This window comes from Nipponia nippon, unplaced genomic scaffold, assembly GCF_047370975.1.
Source record: "Nipponia nippon isolate SJK-2023a ecotype South Korea unplaced genomic scaffold, ASM4737097v1 scaffold_1, whole genome shotgun sequence".
Classification (NCBI taxonomy): Eukaryota; Metazoa; Chordata; class Aves; order Pelecaniformes; family Threskiornithidae; genus Nipponia; species Nipponia nippon.
The window spans coordinates 1009138-1033793 of record NW_028262290.1 but is presented as its reverse complement, the minus strand read 5'-3'; the positions used below and the strand labels follow the sequence as shown (position 1 = coordinate 1033793).

The 24656-nt window shown below is 65.0% G+C and overlaps 4 protein-coding genes across 6 annotated transcripts; 3 read left to right on the top strand and 1 right to left on the bottom strand.

The window, feature by feature from the left end:
• Positions 1 to 1585: 1585 nt before the first annotated feature.
• On the top strand, positions 1586 to 6395 carry CUNH8orf82 (chromosome unknown C8orf82 homolog). Its single transcript, XM_087736738.1, has 3 exons — positions 1586 to 1944; positions 5157 to 5205; positions 5763 to 6395. Exons 1-3 carry the CDS (start codon positions 1804 to 1806, stop codon positions 6251 to 6253), a joined length of 681 nt encoding a protein of 226 aa, XP_087592864.1. The 5' UTR covers positions 1586 to 1803; the 3' UTR covers positions 6254 to 6395.
• Positions 6396 to 6478: 83 nt separating this feature from the next.
• On the bottom strand, positions 6479 to 9853 carry LRRC14 (leucine rich repeat containing 14). 2 transcript variants are annotated; one of them, XM_087736550.1, is made up of 4 exons: positions 9784 to 9853; positions 8464 to 8800; positions 7542 to 8177; positions 6479 to 7334 (listed from the first exon to the last, which is right to left on the bottom strand). In XM_087736550.1, the coding sequence occupies exons 2-4, from the start codon at positions 8778 to 8780 to the stop codon at positions 6767 to 6769; spliced, it is 1521 nt and encodes a 506-aa protein (XP_087592676.1). In that variant the 5' UTR covers positions 8781 to 8800; positions 9784 to 9853; the 3' UTR covers positions 6479 to 6766. The 2 variants fall into 2 exon arrangements, with proteins under 2 accessions (XP_087592676.1, XP_087592755.1); XM_087736629.1 differs by having other exon boundaries at positions 6479 to 7253.
• A 102-nt stretch (positions 9854 to 9955) lies between these two features.
• RECQL4 (RecQ like helicase 4) lies at positions 9956 to 20680 on the top strand. 2 transcript variants are annotated; one of them, XM_087735711.1, is made up of 25 exons: positions 9956 to 10254; positions 10646 to 10679; positions 11215 to 11324; positions 11701 to 11844; positions 11976 to 12604; positions 13090 to 13189; positions 13731 to 13860; positions 14081 to 14200; positions 14486 to 14623; positions 14701 to 14793; positions 14917 to 15053; positions 15215 to 15298; positions 15460 to 15648; positions 15750 to 15932; positions 16053 to 16242; positions 17028 to 17305; positions 17389 to 17526; positions 17774 to 17930; positions 18017 to 18146; positions 18320 to 18492; positions 18612 to 18798; positions 18915 to 19068; positions 19217 to 19319; positions 19445 to 19562; positions 20496 to 20680. In XM_087735711.1, exons 1-25 carry the CDS (start codon positions 10171 to 10173, stop codon positions 20530 to 20532), a joined length of 3840 nt encoding a protein of 1279 aa, XP_087591837.1. In that variant the 5' UTR covers positions 9956 to 10170; the 3' UTR covers positions 20533 to 20680. The 2 variants fall into 2 exon arrangements, with proteins under 2 accessions (XP_087591837.1, XP_087591920.1); XM_087735794.1 differs by lacking the exon at positions 11701 to 11844.
• LOC104015857 (uncharacterized) lies at positions 20619 to 24110 on the top strand. The gene is made up of 11 exons (XM_087735922.1): positions 20619 to 20748; positions 20851 to 21136; positions 21216 to 21376; positions 21456 to 21741; positions 21822 to 21982; positions 22294 to 22579; positions 22655 to 22815; positions 22889 to 23174; positions 23254 to 23414; positions 23489 to 23774; positions 23863 to 24110. Exons 1-11 carry the CDS (start codon positions 20664 to 20666, stop codon positions 24014 to 24016), a joined length of 2313 nt encoding a protein of 770 aa, XP_087592048.1. The 5' UTR covers positions 20619 to 20663; the 3' UTR covers positions 24017 to 24110.
• Positions 24111 to 24656: the final 546 nt, after the last annotated feature.

Below are 24656 nucleotides of genomic sequence, written 5' to 3'. Positions count from 1 at the left end.
CACCCCCCCATGCCATACAGCCTCTATAGGGGTGTATATGGTCATCCCCCATCACTCAGGCTGTATAGAGTGTGTATAGGGCTCCCCCTGCAAGCAGTATAGGGTGCCTGGGACAGGGTCTATCCCCCCCCCCGGGGACGTATGGGGTGTATACGTACCGCCCGGGGGGTGGAGGGATGCACACAGGGTGTATGGGGTGTATAGGGGGTGTATAGGGGGTGTATAGGGGGTGCACAGGGGCATACAGGGGTACATAAAGCTGCATAGGCTGTGGAGGGGGCGTCTATAGGGGTACTGAGACCCCCCCCCAGGGGTACATAAAGCTCCACAGGGCCATATATAGGGCTACGTATAGGTGCCCAGGGTGTGTAGAGGGGGTGCACGGGCAGCTCGGGGCGGGGGGGGTCTATAGGGGAGCACGAGGGTGCAGGGGAGGGGCGCAGGGAGGGCATGAGTACGTATAGGGGGCACAGGGAGGGCATGGGGGTATAGAGGGGTGTGGGGTGTCTATAGGGGCACACAGGTGGGTGTGGGGGTCTATAGGGACACGTGGGGCTATACAGGGGTGTGGGTGCATCTATAGGGGTGGGTGGGTGTGTACAGATAGTATGGGGGTCTATAGGGGGTATAGGTGCCTATAGGGGGTATAGGTGCCTATAGGGGCTATGGGTGTCCATAGGGGCAGGTGGGTATCTATAGGGTGTGCACAGGTATCCATACAGGCTATGGGTGTCTATAGGGGTGCAGGTGTCTATAGGGTGTGCATGGGTGTCTATAGGGGTCTATGACTGTTTATAGGGGTGCATGGGTGTCCATAGGAGCGGATGGCTGTCTATAGGGGGTATGGCTGTCTGTGGGGGTGCGTGGGTGTCTATAGGGGCTATGGGTGTCTATAGGGGGTGTGGGTGTCTATAGGGGTCTATGAGTGTCTATAGGGGTGCATGGGTGTCCACAGGGGCTATGGGTGTCCATAGGGCTGGGTGGGTGTCTACAGGGGGGTTGGGCTGTCTATAGGGAGTATAAGTCTCGCGGGGGGGGGGGGGGCGGTCTATAGGGTGTGCATGGGTGCCTATAGGGGCTCTGGGTGTCTATAGGGTGCGCATGGGTGCCCACGGGGGCTATGGGTGTCCATAGGGTTGGGTGGGTGCCAACAGGGGCTATGGGTGTCTATAGGAAGTGTAGGTGTCTATGGGGGTCTGTGAGTGTCTGTAGGGGCTCTGGGTGTCTATAGGGTGTTCACAGGTGTCCATAGGGGCTCTGAGTGTCTATAGGGGCAGGTAGGTGTCTATAGGGTGTGCATGGGTGTCCATAGGGGCTGTGGGTGTCCATAGGAGCTCTGGGTGTCCATAGGGTTGGGTGTGTGCCCATAGGGGTCTGTGAGTGCCTATAGGGGCTCTGGGTGCCTATAGGGGCTATGGGTGCCTATAGGAGGTGTAGGTGTCTATGGGGGGTCTATGAGTGCCCATAGGGGCTCTGGGTGCCTACAGGGGCTATGGGTGCCTATAGGAGGTGTAGGTGTCTATGGGGGGTCTATGAGTGCCTATAGGGGCTCTGGGTGTCTATAGGGTGCGCACGGGTGCCCCCGGGGGCTATGGGTGCCCCCGGGGGCCATAGGTGCCCATCGGGCTCCCCTCGGCGCGGGCTCCCCGGGGCCGGGAACAGGCTCCGCCCGGAGCGGTGCCACCGTGGGACCGGACCGGGCCGCTTCCGGCGCCACTTCCGGGCCCGGGGCCGGGGTCGGGGTCGGGGTCGGGTCCAGGCCCGGGTTCGGGTGCGGGGCCGGGTGCGGGGCCGGGTGCGGGGATGCGGCTGCCGGCGGCGCTGCGGCTGCGGCTCGGGGCCGGGGCGAGCGGGGCGGCGGGGCCGGGGCCCGGTTACCGGCAGGGGCAGCGCCCGGGGCCCCGCACCCGCGAGTACTTCTACTACATCGATCACCAGGGGCAGGTGCGGGGGCCGGGGGGATGCGGGGGGATGCGGGGTGTCCTTGGGGGGGGGCGGCGGGAGCACCGGATCCCCTTGGGGGGGGTCCGGACGGAGCCCGGGTGGATCCCCAAAACACCCGAAATGGACTCGGGATGGAGCCCGGGTCGATCCCCAAGGGAGCCCGCGTGGGCCCGAGACGTGGAGCCCGGGGCGGAGCCCGGACAGAGCCCGGACAGATCCTAGATGGATCCCAGACAGAGCCCGGACAGGCCCAGGACAGATCCCAGACAGAGCCAGGATAGATCCCAGGACAGATCCCAGACAGAGCCAGGATAGATCCCAGGACAGATCCCAGACAGATCTCAGGACAGATCCCGGACAGATCCCAGGACAGATCCTAGATGGATCCCAGACAGAGCCCGGACAGGCCCAGGACAGATCCCAGACAGAGCCAGGATAGATCCCAGGACAGATCCCAGACAGATCTCAGGACAGATCCCGGACAGATCCCAGGACAGATCCTAGATGGATCCCAGACAGAGCCCGGACAGGCCCAGGACAGATCCCAGACAAATCCCAGGACAGATCCCGGACAGAGCCAGGACAAATCACAGGACAGAGTCCAGGACAGATCCCGGACAGTTCCCAGGACAGATCCCGGACAGAGCCAGGATAGATCCCAGGATAGATCCCAGGACAGATCCCAGAGAGATCTCAGGACAGATCCCAGGACAGATCCTAGATGGATCCCAGACAGAGCCAGGACAGGCCCAGGACAGATCCCAGGACAGATCCCAGACAGATCCCAGGACAGATCCCAGACAGAGCCAGGACAGATCCCAGGACAGATCCCAGACAGAGCCAGGATAGATCCCAGGACAGATCCCAGACAGATCCCGGACAGATCCCAGGACAGATCCTAGATGGATCCCAGACAGAGCCAGGACAGGCCCAGGACAGATCCCAGACAAATCCCAGGACAGATCCCGGACAGAGCCAGGACAAATCACAGGACAGAGTCCAGGACAGATCCCGGACAGTTCCCAGGACAGATCCCAGACAGAGCCAGGATAGATCCCAGGACAGATCCCAGAGAGATCTCAGGACAGATCCCAGGACAGATCCTAGATGGATCCCAGACAGAGCCAGGACAGGCCCAGGACAGATCCCAGGACAGATCCCAGACAGATCCCAGGACAGATCCCAGACAGAGCCAGGACAGATCCCAGGACAGATCCCAGACAGAGCCAGGACAGATCCCAGGACAGATCCCAGACAGAGCCAGGATAGATCCCAGGACAGATCCCAGACAGATCCCGGACAGATCCCAGGACAGATCCTAGATGGATCCCAGACAGAGCCAGGACAGGCCCAGGACAGATCCCAGACAAATCCCAGGACAGATCCCGGACAGAGCCAGGACAAATCACAGGACAGAGTCCAGGACAGATCCCGGACAGTTCCCAGGACAGATCCCAGACAGAGCCAGGATAGATCCCAGGACAGATCCTAGATGGATCCCAGACAGAGCCAGGACAGGCCCAGGACAGATCCCAGGACAGATCCCAGACAGATCCCAGGACAGATCCCAGACAGAGCCAGGACAGATCCCAGGACAGATCCCGGACAAATCCCAGGACAGATCCCAGACAGATCTCAGGACAGATCCCAGGACAGATCCCGGACAGAGCCAGGATATATCCCAGGACAGATCCCGGACAGATCCCAGGACAGATCCCGGACAGAGCCAGGATATATCCCAGGACAGATCCCGGACAGATCCCAGGACAGATCCCGGACAGAGCCAGGATAGATCCCAGGACAGATCCCGGACAGATCCCAGGACAGATCCCAGACAGAGCCAGGATAGATCCCAGGATAGATCCCAGGACAGATCCCAGACAGATCCCAGGACAGATCCCAGACAGATCCCAGGACAGAGCCAGGACAGATCCCAGGACAGATCCCAGACAGATCCCGGGACAGAGCCAGGACAGATCCCAGGACAGATCCCAGACAAATCCCAGGACAGAGCCAGGACAGATCCCAGACAGATCCCAGACAGATCCCAGACAGATCTCAGGACAGATCCCGGACAGATCCCAGGACAGATCCTAGATGGATCCCAGACAGAGCCCGGACAGGCCCAGGACAGATCCCAGACAAATCCCAGGACAGATCCCAGACAGATCTCAGGACAGATCCCAGGACAGATCCCGGACAGAGCCAGGATATATCCCAGGACAGATCCCGGACAGATCCCAGGACAGATCCCAGACAGAGCCAGGATAGATCCCAGGATAGATCCCAGGACAGATCCCAGACAGATCCCAGGACAGAGCCAGGACAGATCCCAGGACAGATCCCAGACAGATCCCGGGACAGAGCCAGGACAGATCCCAGGACAGATCCTAGATGGATCCTGGACAGAGCCAGGACAGATCCCAGGACAGATCCCAGACAGATCCCAGACAGATCTCAGGACAGATCCCGGGCAGATCCCAGGACAGATCCTAGGTGGATCCCAGGACAGATCCCAGATAGATCCCAAAACGACCCCAGACGGACTCAGGCCAGATCCTGGGCAGACCCAAAGCAAACCCCAGGCAGATCCCCAAGAGATCCCGCAGGGACCCAGGACAGAGCCCGCTCGGATCCCAGACGGATCCCAAACAGATTCCCAAATAGGACCCACATGGACCCAAGGCAGATCCCAGGCGGATCCTGGACAGGCCCAAGACAGAGCGCAGGTGGATCCCAAAGGAACCCCAGGCAGATCCCCCAGGCAGATCCCGGACAGATCCCCCCAAAAAAAAAACCCAGAGATGGGCTCAGGACAGATCCCGGGGGGACCCCAGATGGATCCCAGATGGATCCCAAACAGACCCCAGATGGACCCAGGACAGATCCCAGACGGATCCCAGGTAGATCCTAACCAGATCCTGGACAGATCCCAAATAGAACCCACAGGGATCCAAGGCAGACCCCAAACAGATCCCAAATAGAACCTGCACAGATCCAGAGACCCCAGAGGGACCCAGAACAGATCCCAAACAGATCCTGGACAGATCCCAAATAAAACCCACACAGATCCAAGACAAATCCCAGGTGGATCCCAGACAGATCCCAGAGGGCCCCGGGATGGATCCCGATGGGATCCCGGGCGGACCCTGCACCCGCCAGGGCCGAAATCGGGGCGGGGTTGAAGCTTTTTTCCGGCTTTTTTTCCGCAGCTTTTCCTGGACGACACCAAAGTCAAGAACTTCATCACCTGCTTCAAAGGTACCGGGATCCCACGGGATCCCCCCAAACCCCTCCCCTCCCCGGGATCCCGTGGGATCACCCCAAACCCCTCCCCTCCCCTCCCCAGGATCCCGCGGGATCCCCCCAAACCACTCCCCTCCCCGGGATCCCGCGGGATCCCCCCAAACCGCTCCCCTCCCCAGGATCCCGCGGGATCCCCCCAAACCGCTCCCCCCCCCATCCTCCTTAATTGGGATCCGAGCCTTAATTAGGGCCTTAATCAGGATCCGATCCTTCCCGGGGATCGGGAAGCCCCCCGCGCCGGCGCCTTTGCCGGGCACTATTTGCATATTAATTCCCGCCTTAATTAAGCGGCTCCTTAATTAACCGCTCCCGTTTGCGCTTCCCGGCGCGGTAACTCCCCCCCCACGCCGAGCGCTCCCCCCGCCGCCAGCCCCCCAAAATGGCGTCCCATTAACGAACACCCCCTACCCCACGGTCATTAATTAACCGCCGCCCCGCCCGGCAGGGGTTAATTACCGGCGGGGGGGGAGGAGCGAGCTGACGGCCGTCCGTCCGTCTGTCTGTCCCGGCAGACGTAGGGTTCCTCACCTTCTTCTTCAAGCAGCTGGAACCGAACCGGAGCGGCCGCTACGAAACCGAATTCCCTTTCCTCTCGCCGTGCGGTCGGGAGCGGAATTTCCTGCGGTGCGACGATCGGCCCGTCGTCTTCACCCAAATCCTGCCGCGGGCCGGTAAAATCCCGCTCCTCTCCTACTGCGGCGGCGGCGAACGCCTGGTCGTGCCCTTCCAACCGGAAAGTTTGATGGTTTTACCGGAAAACGGGCGGCTCTACCATCCGGCGCCGGCGAAAGCGGGCGGCGTGGGTTTGGTGCGTTCGGCGTTGGCTTATGAGTGGAGTCCCTGCTTCGAGTACGGCCGCGGCCCGGCGCAACCCCCGACGCATTTTATCTGGGAAGGGCGGCGTTACCGGCTCACCGAGGAATTGTTGCCGTTGCTTCGTGCCGGCGGATCGGGTTGTGCCGGGGAATCGCCGGCTGTCCCCGTCACCCCACCTCAGGGCTGAGTTGGGGACACCCGACCGTCCCCTGCGGCGAATGGACGGCGGAGCCCGGTGCCGGCTCGCCGCGGTGAGGCGGGTGCTGCCGCAGCCGCCGGGACCCGCCGTAGTTTACGGGGAAAAAAAAGAAAGAAAAGGTTAAACGGCGTGGCCGAGCTGTGGCGTTTCCTCGCGCCGAGCGCGGCGTTATCGTCGGGGCTACCTGTAAACAGCACCGCGGTTACAGTTTTTGCCGGGACTCCGCTTCCTCGGCACCTGCCGAGCGGCGGCAATTTATTAATCAATCTCCCGGCGTTAATTAATCAGCACGGCGCCGAGATGCCCGTAGCCGGCGCGGTGACGCAAGGCGCCGCTGGGTGTTACGGCGGCACCGGGTGACAACAAAAGTGCCAGAGAAACACCGGGACGAGGAGGAAACACCGAATTTTGGGGGGAAGGAGGGGTTGGGGGACGGCGGTGAGGCCGCGGCGGTTCGCCGGGTGCCACGGGGCGGGAGGAGGGCTCCGAGCTTCGCCCCAGCTACAAGGAGAAGTAGTCGAGGGCGCCGTGCCGGTAGAGGCTGGTGGTCCAGACGGCGTCGGCTCTGCCGGAGCTCGCCAGCATCCGGCACAGCTCGGCGTTCACCGCAGCGAAACGTTCCTCGTCCACTGCGTCGTCAAAGAGCCGGCCGGAGGGCGGCCGGGGCAGCTCCTGGTTGTAGCAGTCCATGGGGTAAGGGTAGACAACCAGGCGTAAATCCGGTAGAACCGCGGTTTTCCGTAACAAGGTTTTGAGTCCCGGCGTGGAAAGGGGATTGCCGAAAAGTCCCAGGCAACGGAGGCGGGAGCAGCGGCAGAGCGCCGGCAGCAGAGCCTCCAACCGGGCGTCCGTCAGCCGGCATTCCATCAGATCCAGGTGGAGGAGGGAAGCCGAAGCCTCCTCCAGGAGACGCCGGAGAGATTGGAGGAGATTTTCGGAGAAATCGTGGCCGCTCAGATCCAGCTTCCTCAGCGCCGGAGCGTGGAGGCTTTGGGAAAGGAAAGCGAGGTCGCCGGGAAGGAGGTAGCAGAAGGCCAGCTCCAGGCTTGCCAGGGGAGCCTGCAGGTCGCTGCCGGGGTGGGAAAACCGAGCGGTGAGCCCCCCCCGAGGCCGGCGCTGCGCCGGCTGCAAGCCAGGAGGGAGCCGCCGCCGGCCAAACCCGCGGGGACGATTCCCGTATTCCCGGAGGAACCGCGCCAGCTGGGACCCATGAACTCCACCCCGCCGCGGCGTGAAAAGAAAACCAAATCGGGGATCCACTTCGCCGGGAACTTACCCGAGGAGTTGCCTCAGCTTCCCCGAAAGCCTGGAGGATCCCATGTTGAGCTCCTTGAGGCAGGGCAGCCTCCCCAGCTGCGCGGCGAGGCACCGGAGGCCGGCGTCCGTCCCCGCCGCCAGCCGCCGCACGTCGACGTTGCTGTAAGGCAGCTTGAGGCTGAGGAGATCGGGAAATCTGGCGAGGTGCGGTAAAACGGCGCAGAGACCGGCCAGCCCCAGGTTGTTGAAGCGTAGATCCACCCGCCGCACGCCGGAAGGTTCCAACGATTCCAGCAAACCGACGGTGCCGGCAACGGAGAGCTCCTCGGCGTGGAAATCCCGGCATTTGAGGCGCAGGGGGCCGGCGGCGCCGGTTTGCAGAGCGTCGCGCAGGATGCCGAAGGAGGTGCCGTTGACGAAGAGATCGGCGCGGATCTCCACGCCGAGGGGCTGCGGGGCCGCCGAGGCGCCGGAGGGACCTTTACGGCGTTTGGAACCGCGTTTCAGGCACTCGTTGCGGTGTTTGGAGACCTCAACGCAAGCTTTGGCCAATGCCACCGTGCCGGACCACAGGCTCATCCCCTCCGGACCGCGGTCGGCGTCGGCATCCTGGAGCCCCGTCATGTCCAGCAGCCGCAGGCGGCACCGTCTTTCGCTGGCAAAGAGAAGAAATCGGTGAAGAAACGAGGGGAGAAATGGCGGAATGGAAATAACCGGCTGCCGGTGACGCGCTCCAGCCCCGCGGCGGGGCGACGGTCGCCGTCTCACTTTCCTCCCGTGTTGCCGATGCGGTAAACGAGCCCGGCAAAACCCCTCGGCTTCCTCCGCCGCCGCGGCCGGAGCTGACGGCCCCGGGATGAGCACCGTCACCTCCACCTCCCCACGGAGAAAGGAAACGGCTCCCGCCCATCCCGAGGGAACTTCGGCATCCCGGCACCCACCTCGTGCCGCTGCCGGACTCCTCCAGCGCCCGGCGGAGATGGGCCACGACGGCAAGGATGACGGCCTGGACGCCCAATTTACTGGGTTTCTCCCCGAGGAGCGGGTGACGGTCGCGGTGTCCCAACAACCGCTGGAAGCTGAGGACGGGGAAGGGCCACGTCCCTACGATGTCCCGCAGCGTTAACGTCCGTCCGTCCAGGAAAGCGGCTTGGAAGAGGACGGGGTAGAGTTCGGCGGGGAGAAGGTCGAGGGCGCGGCGGGCGGCGGGGCGGTGGCTCACCAGCCGGCGGGCGCAGAGGAAGACGAGGGAGAGCATGGCGCCCGGCGCCGAGGGGGCTGCGGGCAGAAAAAAAGGGGGGGAACACACACGCTGGGACCCCCGGGTGCCCCCACGCCGCCGGGGGGGGGGGGGGGGTGTTTGGGGGAAGAAGGCGGCACTGGGGGTCCGGCAGCGAGGGGGGAGCCCCGCAGCAGAGGGGCACCCCCTTACTGGGATGGTCCCCACCCCAAAAAGGCGCCCTGTGGGAGGAGGGTAGAGCCCCCCACCGAAGGGGCGCCCCACAGCACCCCTAACCCACCCCCTGTCACAGGGACACCCCCCCAAACCCACCCCCCACCCCATCACAGGGACCCCCCAACCCCCCCCACCCCCCACAGGGACCCCCCAAACCCCTTAACCCACCCACCCCCACCACAGGGACCCCCCTACCCCCCTGACCGCCCAAGCACCCCCAAACCCACCCCCCTCCCTCACAGGGACCCCCCACAGCCCCCCTAATCCATCCCCCCCATCACAGGGAGCCCCCAAACCCAGCCCCTCCCTCACAGAGACCCCCCAAGCACCCCCAAACCCACCCCCCCCTCACAGGGACCCCCCAAACCTCCCCAAACCCACTGCCCCGCCCAGGGACCCCCCAAACTCCCAACCCCCGTCACAGGGACCCCCCAGCCCCCCCAAAACTCGCCCCCCCATCACAAGGACCCCCCACACCCACCCACCCACCCCCCACAGGGACCCCCCCAAAACCCACCCCCACATACAGGGACCCCCCCCACCCACCCACAGGGACCCCCCAAACCCATCCCCTCCCTCACAAGGACCCTCCCCAAAACCCACCCCCCTCACAGGGCCCCCCCAAACTCAGCCCCCCGTCACCGAGACCCCCAAAACCCACCGCCCCGCCCAGGGATCCCCCCAAACTCCCACCCCCCGTCACAGGGACCCCCCAGCCCCCCCAAAACTCGCCCCCCCCCCACAGGGACCCCCCCCCAAAATGCCCCCCCCAACATGGCGGCCCCTGCCGGCCCCGCCCACTCACCGCGCGCCCGCAGCCCCCCGCTGCCCGCCGGGCCCCCGCTGCCTCCCCGCTCCCTCCGCGCATGCGCGGCAGCGCCCAGCACCGCCCTCGCACCAATCAGCGGGCGAGACCCAGCGGCGGGGGCAGGCCCAACGCCGTTCCTCGGCGACGCCGGCGTTCCTCACCCGCTGATTGGTTTCTACCGCTGTCCGTCGCCTCTCTCTCCCTTCCTATTGGCTGAGGCGCGGCGGGAGCGGGAGGTTCGTTCTCCCGCCGCGCTGAGGCCCGGGCGCCCGGGTCTCCGCCGCCGCTGTGGGGACCGGATGCCCGGGTTCCCTCCCGGAGCCCCAGGAGGTTCCGGATTCCCGCTCTGAGACCCCAAGGAACCGGTACCGGGCTCTGGGCTCCATGGAGCGGCAGCGGGAGGTGAAGGCCCTGCTGAAGCGGTGGGAAGCGGCCTTCCTCCGGGAGAGGCGGAGGAAACCCGGCCAGGTAACCCCGGTGATGGAAGGGGGGGAAAACCGATGGGCAAAGGGCCCTTTGCCCAGGTGGGGTGGGCCCCGGCCGGGGGAACCCCGTTTACCGGGGGCCCCGCACCCCGGCAGCCTCCCTCTTGCCCCTTTTTCCACAATATTAAAGCCAAAAGAGGCTCCCCGGCGGCATTTCTCTACCTACGTTAAAGAAATCACAGGGGAACGGGCACCCCACGGTCAGGAACGGGCCTGACGCTGCCCCAACCCCGCTTTCCTCTTAAAAAAAAAAAAAAAAACAAAACCCAAAACAGGAAAAAATGACGCCCCTCTGTCGTTCTACCGCAGCAGAAAACGGTAATCGTTCGCTCCGTAGCCTCAAATAAGGATTTCTAAACGCCTTTGCCTTGCAGGCTGACATCGAGGAGGCTCCGGAGGAGACCAGGCGTGAGTGCCAGCCCTGCCCGCCCCTGCCCCGGGGGTGTTTTGGGGTCCTGGGGGGTATTTTAGGTCCTGGGGGTGGGATTTTGGGGTCCTGGGGGGGGGATTTTGGGGTGCGGGGGGGGTATTTTAGGTTCCAGAGGGGATTTTGGGGTCCGGGGGGGCTATTTTGGGGTGCGGGGGGGGTATTTTAGGTTCCAGAGGGGATTTTGGGGTCTGGGGGGGGCTATTTTGGGGTCCTGGGGGGTATTTTAGGTTCCAGAGGGGATTTTGGGGTCCTGGGGGGATATTTTAGGTTCCGGAGGGGACTTTGGGGTCCTGGGGGGTTCTGGGTTCCCCCCACGGGTGCCTGGAGTGCTCACCCAGAGCTGTGGGTGCCCCGTGGGTGGGGGGTGACCCCCTCGTGCTGAGCCGAACCCTCGCCCTCGGGATGGTTCGACGTCGGGGGAGGTTTTTGGCAACGCGCTTTGCCGGTTCCCGGCGTGGGAACCGCCGGCGTTTGCCGGTAACGCCACAAACCGACCTTGCCGACGCATCATAGGGCTCTACAGGGAGTACAAGGCGCTCAAGCGGCAGAGCGAGGAGGCAGATCCCTCCCGGCTCAGCCCCTCCGGCCGGCCGGCGACGCAGGAGACCCCGACCGCGGAGCAGGTACCGGAGAAACCCCCCACCCTTTTTCCTGGGGGTTTTGTCTCCAGGAGCCTCGAAACCCCCGAGACTCTGGGCTGCTGAAAGCGCGGGCTCGTTTTAATCAGCCTCTTAACGAAGCAACGATGGAGCCAGCCCCTGTGCTCGGGACAAGGCGTTAAACGCCCCGGAGCCGCGGTTTTCACCCCAAAACGCGCAGGACGTGCTGCCCGCGGCCGCAAGGCGCTGCGGCGCGATGACATCGGAGCTCCTTTCTCCTCAGAAGCATCGGAGCGCGTCTTCGCAATCCCATTCGTGTTTTTTTTGACTGAAATATTCGGATTTAACGGAGTTTGGGGATTTAATGGTTTGGATTTAACGGTTTGCGGTGTCGTTGAAGGTGCCGGACTCCGGTTGTTGGGGCGCGCACCTGAACCGGCAGCCGAAAACCCCGGGGCCGAGCCGCCCCGGCCGCGCCGTGCCGAAAGCCTCGGCGCAGTACTACGGGATGAAGCTGAAATCCAAGCTGGGAGCTGCCGGGAAGGTCAGGGCCGGCCGGGGATCGGCGCTTGCGGCACGGAGAGAAGCCCGTTCCATTTGGAAGCAGGGTGTGGTGTTTCGGTGGATGGTCTGACCTCCATTTGTCCGTCTTTCCCCTCCTGTCCGTCCTTCCAGGAGACGCCCCTGACTCCCAGGAGGACCCCGAATCCCAGGAGGCCCCCGATCGTCCCCAGCCTTCGGACAAATTTGGAGAACGGTGACAAAACCCCGGCGGAGGCTTCGCAGAGCGAGGGGGGCGAACCGGGAGATCTCCTCCTTCCTCCCTCGGTGTCGGGGCTGGCCCCCATCATCCTCGCCGCGGGATCGAAGCCGCTGCCGCCACCGCTGCCGCCACCGGATAAATTCCAGCAGCTGAAGCGGACGGTGGCGCGGACGCTGGGCTCGCTGGATCCCGCCTGGCTCCAGAGGTGCCAGGGAACACCAGGGGACGAAGGGGTGATGGCAGGCGCCACGCAGGAGCCGGGTGGCCGGGAAGCGTCGGTGGGAGATTCCGGAAGGAAAAGACCACGCGGAGATGGTGGAGACGGTGCGGCGGCTCCGGCGAAGCTCAGGCGATGCCGCCGGGGCTCGGCCGAGGGAGAGTTTGGTGCTGCCGGCGCGACAAAGCAGAGCGAGGAGGAGGAGGAGGAAGAGCGCGTGACAGCCAAAAAGGAGAGCGAGGTGCCGCGTCCCTCGGAAAACCTCCTGGGGGAGGTGGAGGAAGAGGAGAAACCCGGATCCAGCCGCAGAGCCGTCGCTGCCAGGTAGGTCCTGCCGCCGGCGCGGTGCCGCCGGCCGCGGAAACAGAGCCGGGAATCAAACCCGATCAACCGGGGGCTGCGGCGCTGCCAAAACGCGGTCAGAAAAGGACGCTGAGGCAGCCGAGGGGGCTTTTTCCTCTCGATTTTTATAAGCAGCGAGACGCTTTTTCCTTAATTCCTCCTTTTTTTGCGTTCAGCCGGGAATTTTGCGGGGGAAGGAATAAGCTTGGGGGGTTTTTTGAGCGCAATTTTCTTGCGTAATTACACCCCGTGCGCCTTTCGCCTCCCCCCGTGCCTCTGTGTCGCCTTCGGCCACCTTTAAGGGATGAAATATTTAGAGTTTATTTCCCCCAAAGCCATTTTGCGGGCAGGGTGCTGGTGTTCTGCCCGCTCCTGCCTGCGCTGGGTGCAGGCAGGAGCTGGCGGGGGGGGGGAAACCGAGGGCCGCAGGCAGGCAGGCGGTTCCTGCCCACCCTCTCTCCCCGCAGAGCCGCTCCGCAGAGAGGCGGCAACTTCGTCAGGCTTAACCTAAAGAAGAAATCGCACGTCCGAGGCTACGCCCTGCGGGGAAATCGCCTTCGCAAGCAGGTAACGGCCTCCCCGGCGCCACCGGCGTCTCCCCCGGCGTCACCAAAAGCCGGACGGGACGGCGCTGCTCGCCCGCTCTCACCCCCAAACCCATTTCCAGTCCGATTTATCCAGGCCAGGATGAATTTAAAACTCGCCCAGCTCTCGCTCGCCTTCGCGTTGTACTTTGAATTTCCGTATTTTACCTTTTTAGTTAATTTATTTTTGAGGCGTCACCGCGCCGGCAGGAGGCTCAGCTCCCTGCCCCTCCCGACTTCTCGGCCTTTTCAGCTTCCGCTCTGCGACAAAAACCTAGGATTTTTATTTTTATTTTTTTTTAATATCTCCCTTTTAATTATCAAATCTTTTGGGATCATTTCTGGGAGAGGCAGCATCAGCCGGAAGAAAATTGCCGTTATTTTTTAACGCTTGGCGGTGTTTACGCAGCGCTTTGGCAAAAACCCGGCGACGTAAACCATCGTAAAATATAATTTTATGGGGAAAAAAAAAAAAAATGAAGAAAAAAATAGAAAACGGAGCGGGGGCCGGTTCTGCTCCGCAGGCGCGGAAGCAGAAGTGGCAGAAGAAAGCGGAACGCTTCGGCGGAGGCGGCGGATCCCTCGCCCGAAGCTCAGACGTCTGCTTCAGCTGCGGCGGGACGGGGCACTGGGCAGCGGCGTGCCGGGGCCGAGGTAAGGCTCCGCGCGCCGGATTTCGGGGGGGGGGGGTGTTTCTTATTTTTGGTAAAGCCGCGGGCCGGGTTTGGCTCATCGGGAAACATCGGTTGGGTTTTCCCACCTGTGGCTTCTCTTAAGGCTTTCCAAGGTTAATTTTTTGGGAAAAGGGGGAAAAACCAAGGTGGTTTCCTTCCCATGGATTGAAGCAGGGAAGGGATTCGCTTCTTGCCCGCAGAGACGGCGGCCGGCCCGCCGCCGGAGGAGAGCGGCCGCGCCGAGGAGGAGGAGGAGGCTCCGCTGCCCACGCTGGAAGAAGTGGCTCGCGGGACCGCCACCAGCTGCCGCCAGCTCTCCGGTGAGGCTCCGCGGTTTGCCGGGCTGCCGGATCGCTTCGCTCTCCGCTGACACGCTGTGGTTGGCTCCGGGATGAACTCCCGGAGATGTGGAATCGCTTTTCCGCGTGGGAAGTTTGGTCGTGCTTCCCAGAGGGTTTGTCTGGGATTAAAAAGTGGGTTTGGGGCAGCCGGGATGAGTCTCCTCCGGGAACGTCGGCCTAAAATCCAAGCAGGCTCACCGCGCTCGCGCCTGCGGGTCGGAAGAGCCGCCTGCGGGTCCCGACTGCCGCCTTTGTCCCCGGCAGAGAGCGGAAGCGGCGACTGGGAAAAATCCGGGAAGGTTTTGGAGGCGACGGCTTGCCCGGAGGTGCCGAGGCCGGCGTACGAGCCCCCCGCGCCTGTGGAGCCCCTCTACGAACCGGGGCCGGATGGGAAGGTGCGAGGTACGGGGCTCCGAGCGCGACCGGGTGGCTTTGTCCCCTCTTGTCCCCCTCCTGACGGCAGCTCCGTCCCCCCGCAGCGACGCCGGAGGAGGTGTTTGCGGCTCTGAAGACGCTGGGCTATGATTCCTTCCGCCCGGGCCAGGAGATGGCCGTCATGAGGATCCTCTCGGGTGGGTTCGTCTCCCCCACGCTCTCCCTTCCTCCGTGGGGGTTTGCGCTTCCCCGTTGTCCCCTCCCGCGCGAGGTGGCCGCGGTGTCCCCAAACGAAGTCCCCGACCCCTCGTTTTTTCCAGGCCTCTCCACGCTGGTGGTGTTATCCACAGGGATGGGGAAGTCCCTCTGCTACCAGCTCCCCGCTTACCTCTACCGCAAGCGTTCCAAGTGCGTCACCCTGGTCGTTTCCCCGCTGGTGTCCCTGATGGATGACCAGGTATCGCTCCGACATCCCGCTTTTCCCACCCCAATCCCGGCGAGGATGCCGCCGGATGCGTGTTGCCGCGGTTAAAGGCTCACGGGGAGGTGGCTAGCCAAGGGGGGTTCCCCCCGAGCCACCGGCGGCCGGCGCGGCCAGGTGACGGGCTTCGCTTCCAGGTCTCAGGGCTGCCGCCGTGCCTGAAAGCCGTCTGCATCCACTCCAACATGACCAAAATCCAACGGGAAGCGGTGATGGAAAAGGTGAGGGGATCCGAACTCTCCGGGGAGAACCACGCACGCGAGGGTGTTCCCAGCGCTGCCCGTGATCCCGGATCCGCGGCACCAGATCCCAGTTCCCTTGGGAGAGCAGATCAAGCACCCCTCGTGTCCCTCTCCTCCCTGATCCGGTATTCCCGGTGTAGGTGAGACAGGGCGAAGCGCAGGTGTTGCTGCTCTCTCCTGAAGCCCTGGTCGGCGGAAGCGGATCGGGATCCGGCTGCCTGCCCTCCGCCGATCGCCTGCCGCCCGTCGCCTTCGCCTGCATCGACGAAGCTCACTGCGTCTCCGAGTGGTCCCACAATTTCCGTCCCTGCTACCTGCGCCTCTGCCAGGTACGAGCCCATCCCGAGGGGAAGGAACCCATCGGAGCGAGGAGGGATATCAGATTCCCACTTTTCTTTTTTTTTTGCTTGTTTTTCCTCCTTTTCGGCAGGTTCTCCGGGATCGCCTGGGCGTGCGCTGCTTCCTGGGGCTGACGGCGACCGCCACCCTGGCCACGGCGCGGGACGTAGCCCAACACCTCGGCATCCCGCCGGAGGAAGGGATAACGGTGCGCTCCGCCGCCGTCCCCCCAAACCTGCGCCTCTCCGTCTCGATGGACAGGGACAGGGATCAGGTAGGGAGCGAGGACAGATCCGAAGGAATCGGATTCGTTGCTGCGGCGCTGGATTTCATAGGAGGGGAGATCCCAAACCGGTTTGGGGGACTTCCCCCCCCCCTTTTTTTGTGCCCGCAGGCGCTCATCTCCCTGCTGCGGGGCGAGCGTTTCGGGTGCCTGGACTCCATCATCGTCTACTGCACGCGGCGGGAGGAGACGGCTCGCGTCGCGGCGCTCATCCGGACCTGCCTCCAAGGAACGCCGCTCCGGGAGCCTGCCGGAGCCGGGGAGCCGGAGTGCCACACTGCCGAAAGGAAGAAAACGAAGGGTAGGCGGCACGGCCTCGCTCTCCGAAAGGAGCACGAGCCCAAAACATCCTCTCCGGTGAATCCACACCGGAACGGAGAATCCCTAGGGAATGAGCTGCTCTTGCCGGAGGTTCCCGGTTCCCGAAATCCGGCGCGATTGGGCGCAAAGCGTTTATCTTCCCGCGCCGGAGCCTTAAAACCAGGCTTTGACTTTTCTAGCGCCAGCCCATAACGACGGATGCTCGGCGGTGGGTTTAGCGCCGTCGTTGTGCGCCTCCGCCGGGTTTTTTTCTTCTTCCCGGAACCTCGTAGCTGCAACTTGGAGTCTTTTATTATCCCTCAAAATCCACGGCCAAGCTCCGGAAGCGTTTGGCCACAGGGATCCTCGCCCACTTCGTTTGCCAAAGCCGGGCCGGCTCCTCCTGTCCTGCTGCCAAACTTTCCCTCCCTGATTTAATGAGCAGCTACGCTTTTGCCGCCCCAAATCGTGCTTTTGCCGCCCCAAATCGTGCTTTTGCCGCCCCAAATCGTGCTTTTGCCGCCCCAAATCGTGCTTTTGCCGCCCCAAATCGTGCTTTTGCCGCCCCAAATCGTGCTTTTGCCGCCCCAAATCGTGCTTTTGCCGCCCCAAATCGTGCTTTTGCCGCCCCAAATCGTGCTTTTGCCGCCCCAAATCGTGCTTTTGCCGCCCCAAATCGTGCTTTTGCCGCCCCAAATCGTGCTTTTGCCGCCCCAAATCGTGCTTTTGCCGCCCCAAATCACGAATTAAACGCTGTTAAAACCCCTTTTTCTGCTTTTTCCCCAGCAAAAAAGAGCATCCGCCGCCCGCTGAAGTGGATCGCGGACGCTTACCACGCCGGCCTATCCGCCGCCGAACGCCGCCGCGTCCAGAGCAGCTTTATGAGCGGCCAACTCCGCGTGGTGGTGGCCACGGTGGCTTTCGGCATGGGGCTGGATAAATCGGACGTCCGCGGCGTCGTACATTACAACATGCCCAAAAATTTCGAGAGTTACGTGCAGGAGATCGGCCGGGCAGGGCGCGACGGCGAGCCGGCTCACTGCCATCTCTTCTTGGATCCGGAGGTAAATCCCGCCGGCAGGACGGGGAGGGATTTCCCCTACGTTTTGGGGGGGGTTCCCCCCAAGTTTCACCGCTGTCTCCCCAGGGCGGGGATCTCCCCGAGCTGCGGCGCCACATTTACGGCGACACGGTGGATTTTTTTACCGTCAAGAAGCTGGTGCAGAAAATTTTCTCTCCCTGTAAATGCTTGGAGCTGCACCGGCAACACCAGGACGTCGTCGGGGTGAGGAAAAGGGGCTCGGGGCTCCGCTCCCGTGGCCTTCCCGGCTTTTTAACTCGTTAAGTAACGAGCCGACGCGGTTGAAACGCTTTAATTGTTGGGTGGCCGCAGCAGGGGGGGGTTAAATCAGTCGAGGGGAGGCGAGGCGTAGGATCGGGGCAGGAGAGCGGTTGGGCTGGAAAAGGAAGGCAGGAGCGTGCCCGTTCTCGAACCGGTGCCGCCGCGCTGCTGCCCGCCGCCTCCCTCGCAGGCCGGAGAGGTGGAGGATGCCGAAACGGCCGAGTTCTCGGAGGAGGAAGAGGAGGAGGGCGGCGTGAGGAAGCAGAGCGGGCGGCGGGTGTGCTACAAACACGAACGAGCCATTCCCATCCAAGAAACCGTGGAATCCCTGGATGTACGAGAGGAAGGTGAGGGAAAAATCGGCCCGGAGCGACGCCGGCGGAGATCCCGAAGGGAATGGCGATCCCTCCGCAGCTCCCCGCTCTCCTTGCAGGAATCGAGACCCTCCTGTGCTACCTGGAGCTGCACCCGCAGCGCTGGCTGGAGCTGCTGCCTCCCACCTACTCCTCCTGCCGCCTCCTCTGCTACGGGGGACCCCGGCAGCTCCAGGCTGCGGCGCGGAGGTTAGAATTCCCCCCCCGTGCGAACGCCGCGGCGTTCCCCGTGCTGGGAAAAGCCCTCGTGGTGTCATCTCCGCCGGGTGGGAGCTGCACCGCGATCCTGGGGTCCGTCGGAGGTGAAAAAAGTGGGCTCTGAGCCGCGGTGGCAATGGGGTTTTGGGGTCTCCCACCCTCAGTTCTCCCCCCGTCGCCGCCGTCCTGGCGCGGGAGCACCTGGTGGGGAGGGACCGCGACCGCGCCGGCTCCCTGGAATTCGACGTGGTCTCCCTGAGCGATTCCATGGGTTGGGAAGTGCCGTTGGTGAAACGCGCCCTGCGCCAGCTCCAGTGGGATCCGCGTCTGCGGCAAGGTACCGGCGTTCCTCCTGCCGGGGAAATTCCTCCCCGCGCCTCCGCCGCCGGGTGGATGGGTCTCGGTGGGTGCTGGATTTCGGTGAGCGCCGGCTCCACCGGTTCTTGGTGCCTTCAGACTGCGGCGGTGCGGGGAAAAGCGGGGTCCTGGTGGAATTTGGCGGCCTCTCCTTCCACCTACGCGCCTACGGTGACCTCAGCGACCAGGAGCTGGATGCCATCTGCGATTTCCTCCACCAAAGGGTGGTGGCCAGGGAGAAGACGGCTCTCGGCCACCTCCGCGCCTGCTTCCGGGCCTTCCAGAGGTGAGCGTGGCTGGAGGAGACCACCCAACCCCCGCGAACCGCCCCCTGTTGCCTTCCCTCCCAGTTGGGCACCAGTTTTGGTACTGGGAAGGGAGGAGGTTGACACTGGGGCGCAGCGTGGCCTTCCAGACCTGCGACCCTCACCCTGCCGATGAGGAAGAGGAGAGGAGCGCCCGGCTGAAGGCTCTGCTCAGCGACTACTTCGAGACGGAGCCGGCTGAGCGGGGCTGCGAGGAAGAGGAGGAAGAGGAAGATCTCGGCGACGCTAACGTGAGCAAATCCAGTTTTCCTGGGAGCTGCTTCGGCCGGCGTTTCCCGTACGCGGCAACTCCGGCGCAGATGAGACCCTGGGGATGGGTTTGGGGTGAGGAAGAGGAGGGACGGCGCCTTCCCCACCGCCGCGTCCTTTCCTTCGCAGCTGCGGGAGAGCCAAATCCGTGCCGACATCCGCCATTTCCTCGCCGTCCGCCAGGATGAGAAATTTTCCGGCAGAGCCGTCGCCAGGATATTTCACGGCATCGGTAAGAAAAACGGGAAGGTCGGGTGCCGAATTGGGCTGATTTCACCCCGTTCCAGCACCTGCCCGTCCCTGCCTGCCCCTGCCCGTCCCCTGCTGACCGGGGGCTTCTCTGCCCGCTCCCCGCAGGCAGCCCCTGTTTCCCTGCCCAGGTCTACGGCCGCGACCGCCGATTCTGGAGGAAACATCTCCGCTTCAACTTCCACTGCCTCGCCCGCTTGGCCACCGAGGAGATCCTGGCCAGCAGGTGAGGGCAGGTGGCAAAATGGCGGGGCTGCCCTGCCTGCCCTGCCTGCGGAGCGGCGCTGCCTGCACTGCCTGCGCCGGCAGGGATGTTTTATCTGGATTTTATCGCGGAATTAATAAAGGGCGCTGAGCTTTAACCCTGCCCCTGCCTGCACTTTGCTGCCTGCGCTCGGGGGAGCGAATCGGCTGGGGGTGACCCCCGCGTTGCCGTGGTGACGTCGCGGTGTCATTACTACGGCGATGTCGGGGACGTGGTACTCTAGGTGGGGGGTGCGTTGCCGCGGCGATAGGGGGGTAGGATGTCCGGTACCTTGGCGATGGCGGGGGTCCATCACCGTGGCGGCAGCGCGACGAGGGTGCCACCACGCCCGGGCGCCGCCGCGGCGCTGGCCCCCTGCCCGCGCCGCCCCAGCGAGCAGCCGCCCCGGCACGCCGCCCTCCTCCCCTACCCCCTTTCCAGCCAAAATTTGGGTGCTCCTCCCCCGGCACCCACCTCTCTGCTGCCTCGGGGGGGGGTGAAGCCCTTCCCACCCCCCAAAAAAGTTTGGTTTTCACCACCAGCAGCTCTCGGACAACCGAAACCGCCTCGGTGCGGGGCTGGGCTGGAAACCGGTTTCTAACTGAAGAACTTCACGCCCCAGTTTCCTCCGGACGCTGGGATCCGGCAGGACGCGCCGTCCCTCCCCGCCGCGGCGTCGTCCGCGGTTTGGGAACGGCACGCTGCCTTGCCAAAATCCTTTTAAACATTAACCGGTGAAGCCGAGCCCGCGCCATCCCCGAGGGACGCCGGCGCCACACAGCCTCCTCCATCCCTCCTCCTCCTCCTCCAGACACGGAGGAAACCCCGGCTCGCGGCACGACCCGCGGCACGGGCGGTAAAAGCCAAGGGCTCGCCACGGCGCCGGAGTCTTCCTCCTCATCCTCTTCTCTTCAGGTTTTCCCAGCGCCGTCCTGGAGCAGGGAAGCAGTGAGGGCGTGCCGGTGGCCGGAACATCGGAGAGGGGCCGGCAGCGACGCGTGGTAAGCGCCCACGGGAGCCGGTGGGCTCGGGATACACCGGGGACGGTGGTCCGCGATCGCCGCGTCCCCTTTCCGCCGCACCATGGCCCTGCCCTGGGCTCTGCTGCTGCTCGGCGAGGTCCTGGCTCAGGACGCAGCCACGCAGGACTGCCTCATCCCGCCGGTTGGTGAGTCCCAAACCTTTCGCCCTTCCTCACCGGCGGGAGCATCCCGGTGGGACGGAGCCTCGCCGGGACACCCCGGTGATGGGCTGACCCTCCTCACGGCAGCTTATAACGCGGCGCTGGGGAGGCCGGCCAGCCAGTCCTCCGTCTTCCCCAACATCAGCATCGCTGCCAACGCGGTGGATGGCAACCGGGACGGCGTCTGGCAGCACGGCTCCTGCGCCCGCACCCTGAGGGAGCGGGAACCCTGGTGGAGCGTCGACCTGGGCGGGCGCCGCACCGTGGCGGCCGTGGTGGTGAAGAACCGGCAGGATTGCTGCTGGCAGCGGCTGCGGGGAGCGCAGGTCCACATCGGCGACGCGCCGGCCGAGCGTGGCAGGGACAACCCCATGTGAGCCGAAAACGGGGGGGTTTCGGGGTGACATCACCGGCGCCACCGTCTCCTGACCCCGTCTCTTCCTCCCCGTCAGCTGCGGCACCATCACGGACGCTGGCCCCGGCTCGCTCAGCACCATCTGCTGCCACGGGCTGCCGGGCCGCTACGTCTCCATCCTCCTCCCCGGCCGGGAGGCCGCGCTGGTGCTGTGCGAGGTGGAGGTGGTGCCGCAGGGCTGCCTCCCCCTGCCCGGAGGTGAGGGGCTCGCCGAGGGGCCGGTGGGGCGGCAACCGGAGCCGGCAGCCTTGTGCCACGCTCCCTCTGGTAATTCCAGCCCCCAACGTGGCACTGGGTCGCACCGTCACCCAGTCGTCGACGCTGAACACCCTCAGCCTGGCCGCCAACGCCGTGGACGGGAACACCGACACCGATTGGGAGCGCGGCTCCTGCGCCCACACCGAGAAGGAGCTGGAGCCGTGGTGGCGCGTAGACCTGGGCCGGCGGCACGCCGTCTATGCCGTCACCGTCACCAACCGCCACGACTGCTGCTGGGAGAGCCTCCTTGGCGCCCAGGTCCACGTCGGCGACTCCCTCTCCGACCGCGGCAAGCGCAACCCGGCGTGAGTGGGGTCCCCGAGGTCCCCCACCCCGGCACGGGCCTCTCCCACCGGCCGTCGCTGTGACGGTTCCCTCCCGGCAGCTGCGGGGCTATCTTGGACACCGGTCCCGGCTCTACCAGCACCGTCTGCTGCAACGGGCTGCCGGGTCGCTACGTCTCCATCATCATCCCCGGCCGGGAGGATTTCCTCGTCCTCTGTGAAGTGGAGGTGATGGCGCAGAGCTGCCTCCCCCCACCTGGTGGTAAGGACCAAAAGACCCCTCCTGCCAGCGAGCCGGCACGTGCCGGGCGGCCACGGGCGAGCGCTGGCCTCCCCGAGCCCTGCGGCTCCCATTCAGCCCCTGCAGCGCTGGGGGAAATGGGGGGGCGTGGGGGATGGGGATGTCACACGTGTCCCTGCGCTGGCCGCATGGCGGTGTGCCACGGCGCGGCATTGGGGTGCCTGGAGGGACCGGGGAAGGACAATAACCATCACCGGCTCTGTGCCTGGCCGCGGGTCACCGCTGGCGGTGAGCACTTGGAGCTGGCGTCACCCTCCCGTGGCGTCCCCCAGCCCAAAACCTGGCCCTGCGGCGCCCAGCGGCACAGTCCTCCACAGCCGGCCAGGCTGGCAGCGCCATCAACGCCGTGGATGGGAACCGGGACGGTAACTGGCGCCACGGCTCCTGCTCTCAAACCGAGAGGGAGCCATCACCGTGGTGGACGGTGGACCTGGGCCGGCGCCGCGCCGTGGCGGCCGTGGTGGTGAGGAACCGCCTGGATTGCTGCTGGCACCAGCTGAAGGGCGCCCGCGTCCACGTCGGGGACTCCCTCGCCGGCCACGGCACCGATAACCCCGTGTGAGTGCTGCCGCACCGGCCCCTGCGGCGCTCGGCCGCTTTGGCCCTCACCCACCCTCATCTCCCTCCCCGCAGCTGCGGCACCATCACGGACACCGGCCCCGGCTCCACCAGCACCGTCTGCTGCCGCGGGCTGCGCGGTCGCTACGTCACCATCGCTGTCCCCGGCCGGGAGGAGCGGCTGAGCCTGTGCGAGGTGGAGGTGGTGGAGCAGGGCTGCGCCGCGCTGCCGGGGGGTGAGTGGGCTGCGCGGGGACGCCGGGGGCGGCTTCTGGGGCCGCGTCACCCCCAGCCCCGTTGCCCCTGCAGCCGAGAACGTGGCTCTGGGCCGCCCTGCTGCCCAGTCCTCCGTGCTGGACCCCGGCAGCGGCGCCGCCAACGCCGTCGATGGGAACCGGGACGGTGACTGGGAGCGCGGCTCCTGCGCCCACACCACGGAGGAGCCGGAGCCGTGGTGGCGCGTGGATCTGGGCCGCCGGCACACCGTCTACGCCGTGGTGGTGAAAAACCGCCACGACTGCTGCTGGGAGAGGCTGAAGGGCGCTGAGGTCCGCGTCGGTGACTCCCTCATCGACCGCGGCCGCCGCAACCCCGTGTGAGCCCCAGACCCCTCGCTGCCACCACCAGGACCTTTTCCAGGATGGCTCTGGCTCATCCTCTTCCTCTCCCGGCAGCTGCGGCATTATCACCAACGCCGGCCCCGGTTCACTCAGCACCATCTGCTGCCACGGGCTGCGCGGTCGCTACGTCTCCATCCTCCTCCCCGACCGGGAGGACGCGCTGGTGCTGTGCGAGGTGGAGGTGATCCGGCAAGGCTGCGCCCCGCTGCCCGGAGGTGAGCCACCGGCAGCGCCCCACCACGGCGCCGGGCACCCCGGCACCCACCAACCCAGCCCGCGGTGTTTGCAGCCGCCAACGTGGCGCGGGAGCAGCGGGCGACGCAATCCTCCACCTCCAACGGTTCCGGCGTTGCATCCAAGGCGGTAGACGGCAACCGGGACGGCGTTTGGCGGCACGGCTCCTGCAGTCACACGCGGCGAGAGTGGGAACCATGGTGGAGCGTCGACCTGGGCGGGCGCCGCGCCGTGGCGGCCGTGGTGGTGAAGAACCGGCAGGATTGCTGCTGGCAGCGGCTGCGGGGAGCGCAGGTCCACGTCGGCGACGCACCGGCCGAGCGCAGCAGGGACAACCCCATGTGAGCCGAAAACGGGGGCTTTGGGGGGTGACATCACCGGTGATGTCACTGCCACCATCTCCTGACCCTGTTTCTTCCTTCCCGGCAGCTGCGGCACCATCACGGATGCTGGTCCCGGTTCGCTCAGCACCATCTGCTGCCATGGGCTGCCAGGCCGCTACGTCACCGTCACCGTCCCCGGCCGGGAGGAGCAGCTGGCGCTCTGCGAGGTGGAGGTTTACGGCGGCGGCCCCGAATTGTGAGGGGGCTCGGGGGGATGGCGCAGGCTCTCTGTGTCCCCCGCCGGGGCCGAGGGGCCCGGAGCCACCTCCCAAAGCCACCGCGCCTCACCGGGATGCCGGGGCATCGCGGCCACCTCAATAAACGCTGCCGTGGCCAGCCCCCTCCGCCCTTTGCTCCTGGGGGAGAAGGGACAGGACCGTCACCCTGCGCCGCGGGGGGCCCGTGGCTCGTGGCCCCGGGGTGGCTCGTGGCCCCAGGGCGCCCTATGCCACGGGGATCCCCATGCTCCCACAAGCTGCCCCGCATCCCTGGGGTGGGTCCTGTCCCCACGCTGTCCCGTGTCCCCAAGATGCCCTGTACTCCCAGGACACCCCATGTCCCCAAGATCTCCCATGCTCCCACGTTGTCCCACGTCCCCGGGGTGGCTCCTGTCCCCATGGTGTCCCATGTCCCCAGGATGACCCAAAATCCCAGTGTCCCCTGGCCCTGGGGTGGCTCCTGTCCCCACGATGTCCCGTGTCCCCAGGATGCCCCACGTCCCCAAGATGCCCCACACTCCCATGCCACCTCGTCCACTACCAGCGACACCATGAACTGGGATGGGGATGAGGTGGGGGGGTCCGGCATGGGGACCCCCCTCACTGGGAGGATGCCACCACC

What these genes read in the sequence shown, in the direction of transcription:
- LOC104015857 (XM_087735922.1), top strand. Translation starts at nt 20,664, where the DNA reads ATGGCCCTGCCCTGGGCTCTGCTGCTGCTCGGCGAGGTCCTGGCTCAG. An exon ending in CTGCCTCATCCCGCCGGTTG is followed by an intron (nt 20,749 to 20,850) that starts GTGAGTCCCAAA and finishes TCCTCACGGCAG; the next exon opens with CTTATAACGCGGCGCTGGGG. An exon ending in CTGCGCCCCGCTGCCCGGAG is followed by an intron (nt 23,415 to 23,488) that starts GTGAGCCACCGG and finishes CGGTGTTTGCAG; the next exon opens with CCGCCAACGTGGCGCGGGAG.
- RECQL4 (XM_087735711.1), top strand. Translation starts at nt 10,171, where the DNA reads ATGGAGCGGCAGCGGGAGGTGAAGGCCCTGCTGAAGCGGTGGGAAGCG. An exon ending in GGCGGAGGAAACCCGGCCAG is followed by an intron (nt 10,255 to 10,645) that starts GTAACCCCGGTG and finishes TTTGCCTTGCAG; the next exon opens with GCTGACATCGAGGAGGCTCC. An exon ending in CAGGATATTTCACGGCATCG is followed by an intron (nt 19,320 to 19,444) that starts GTAAGAAAAACG and finishes CGCTCCCCGCAG; the next exon opens with GCAGCCCCTGTTTCCCTGCC.
- CUNH8orf82 (XM_087736738.1), top strand. Translation starts at nt 1,804, where the DNA reads ATGCGGCTGCCGGCGGCGCTGCGGCTGCGGCTCGGGGCCGGGGCGAGC. An exon ending in ACATCGATCACCAGGGGCAG is followed by an intron (nt 1,945 to 5,156) that starts GTGCGGGGGCCG and finishes TTTTTTCCGCAG; the next exon opens with CTTTTCCTGGACGACACCAA. An exon ending in CTTCATCACCTGCTTCAAAG is followed by an intron (nt 5,206 to 5,762) that starts GTACCGGGATCC and finishes CTGTCCCGGCAG; the next exon opens with ACGTAGGGTTCCTCACCTTC.
- LRRC14 (XM_087736550.1), bottom strand. Translation starts at nt 8,780, where the DNA reads ATGCTCTCCCTCGTCTTCCTCTGCGCCCGCCGGCTGGTGAGCCACCGC. An exon ending in GAGTCCGGCAGCGGCACGAG is followed by an intron (nt 8,178 to 8,463) that starts GTGGGTGCCGGG and finishes TCTCTTTGCCAG; the next exon opens with CGAAAGACGGTGCCGCCTGC. An exon ending in AAGCTGAGGCAACTCCTCGG is followed by an intron (nt 7,335 to 7,541) that starts GTAAGTTCCCGG and finishes CCACCCCGGCAG; the next exon opens with CGACCTGCAGGCTCCCCTGG.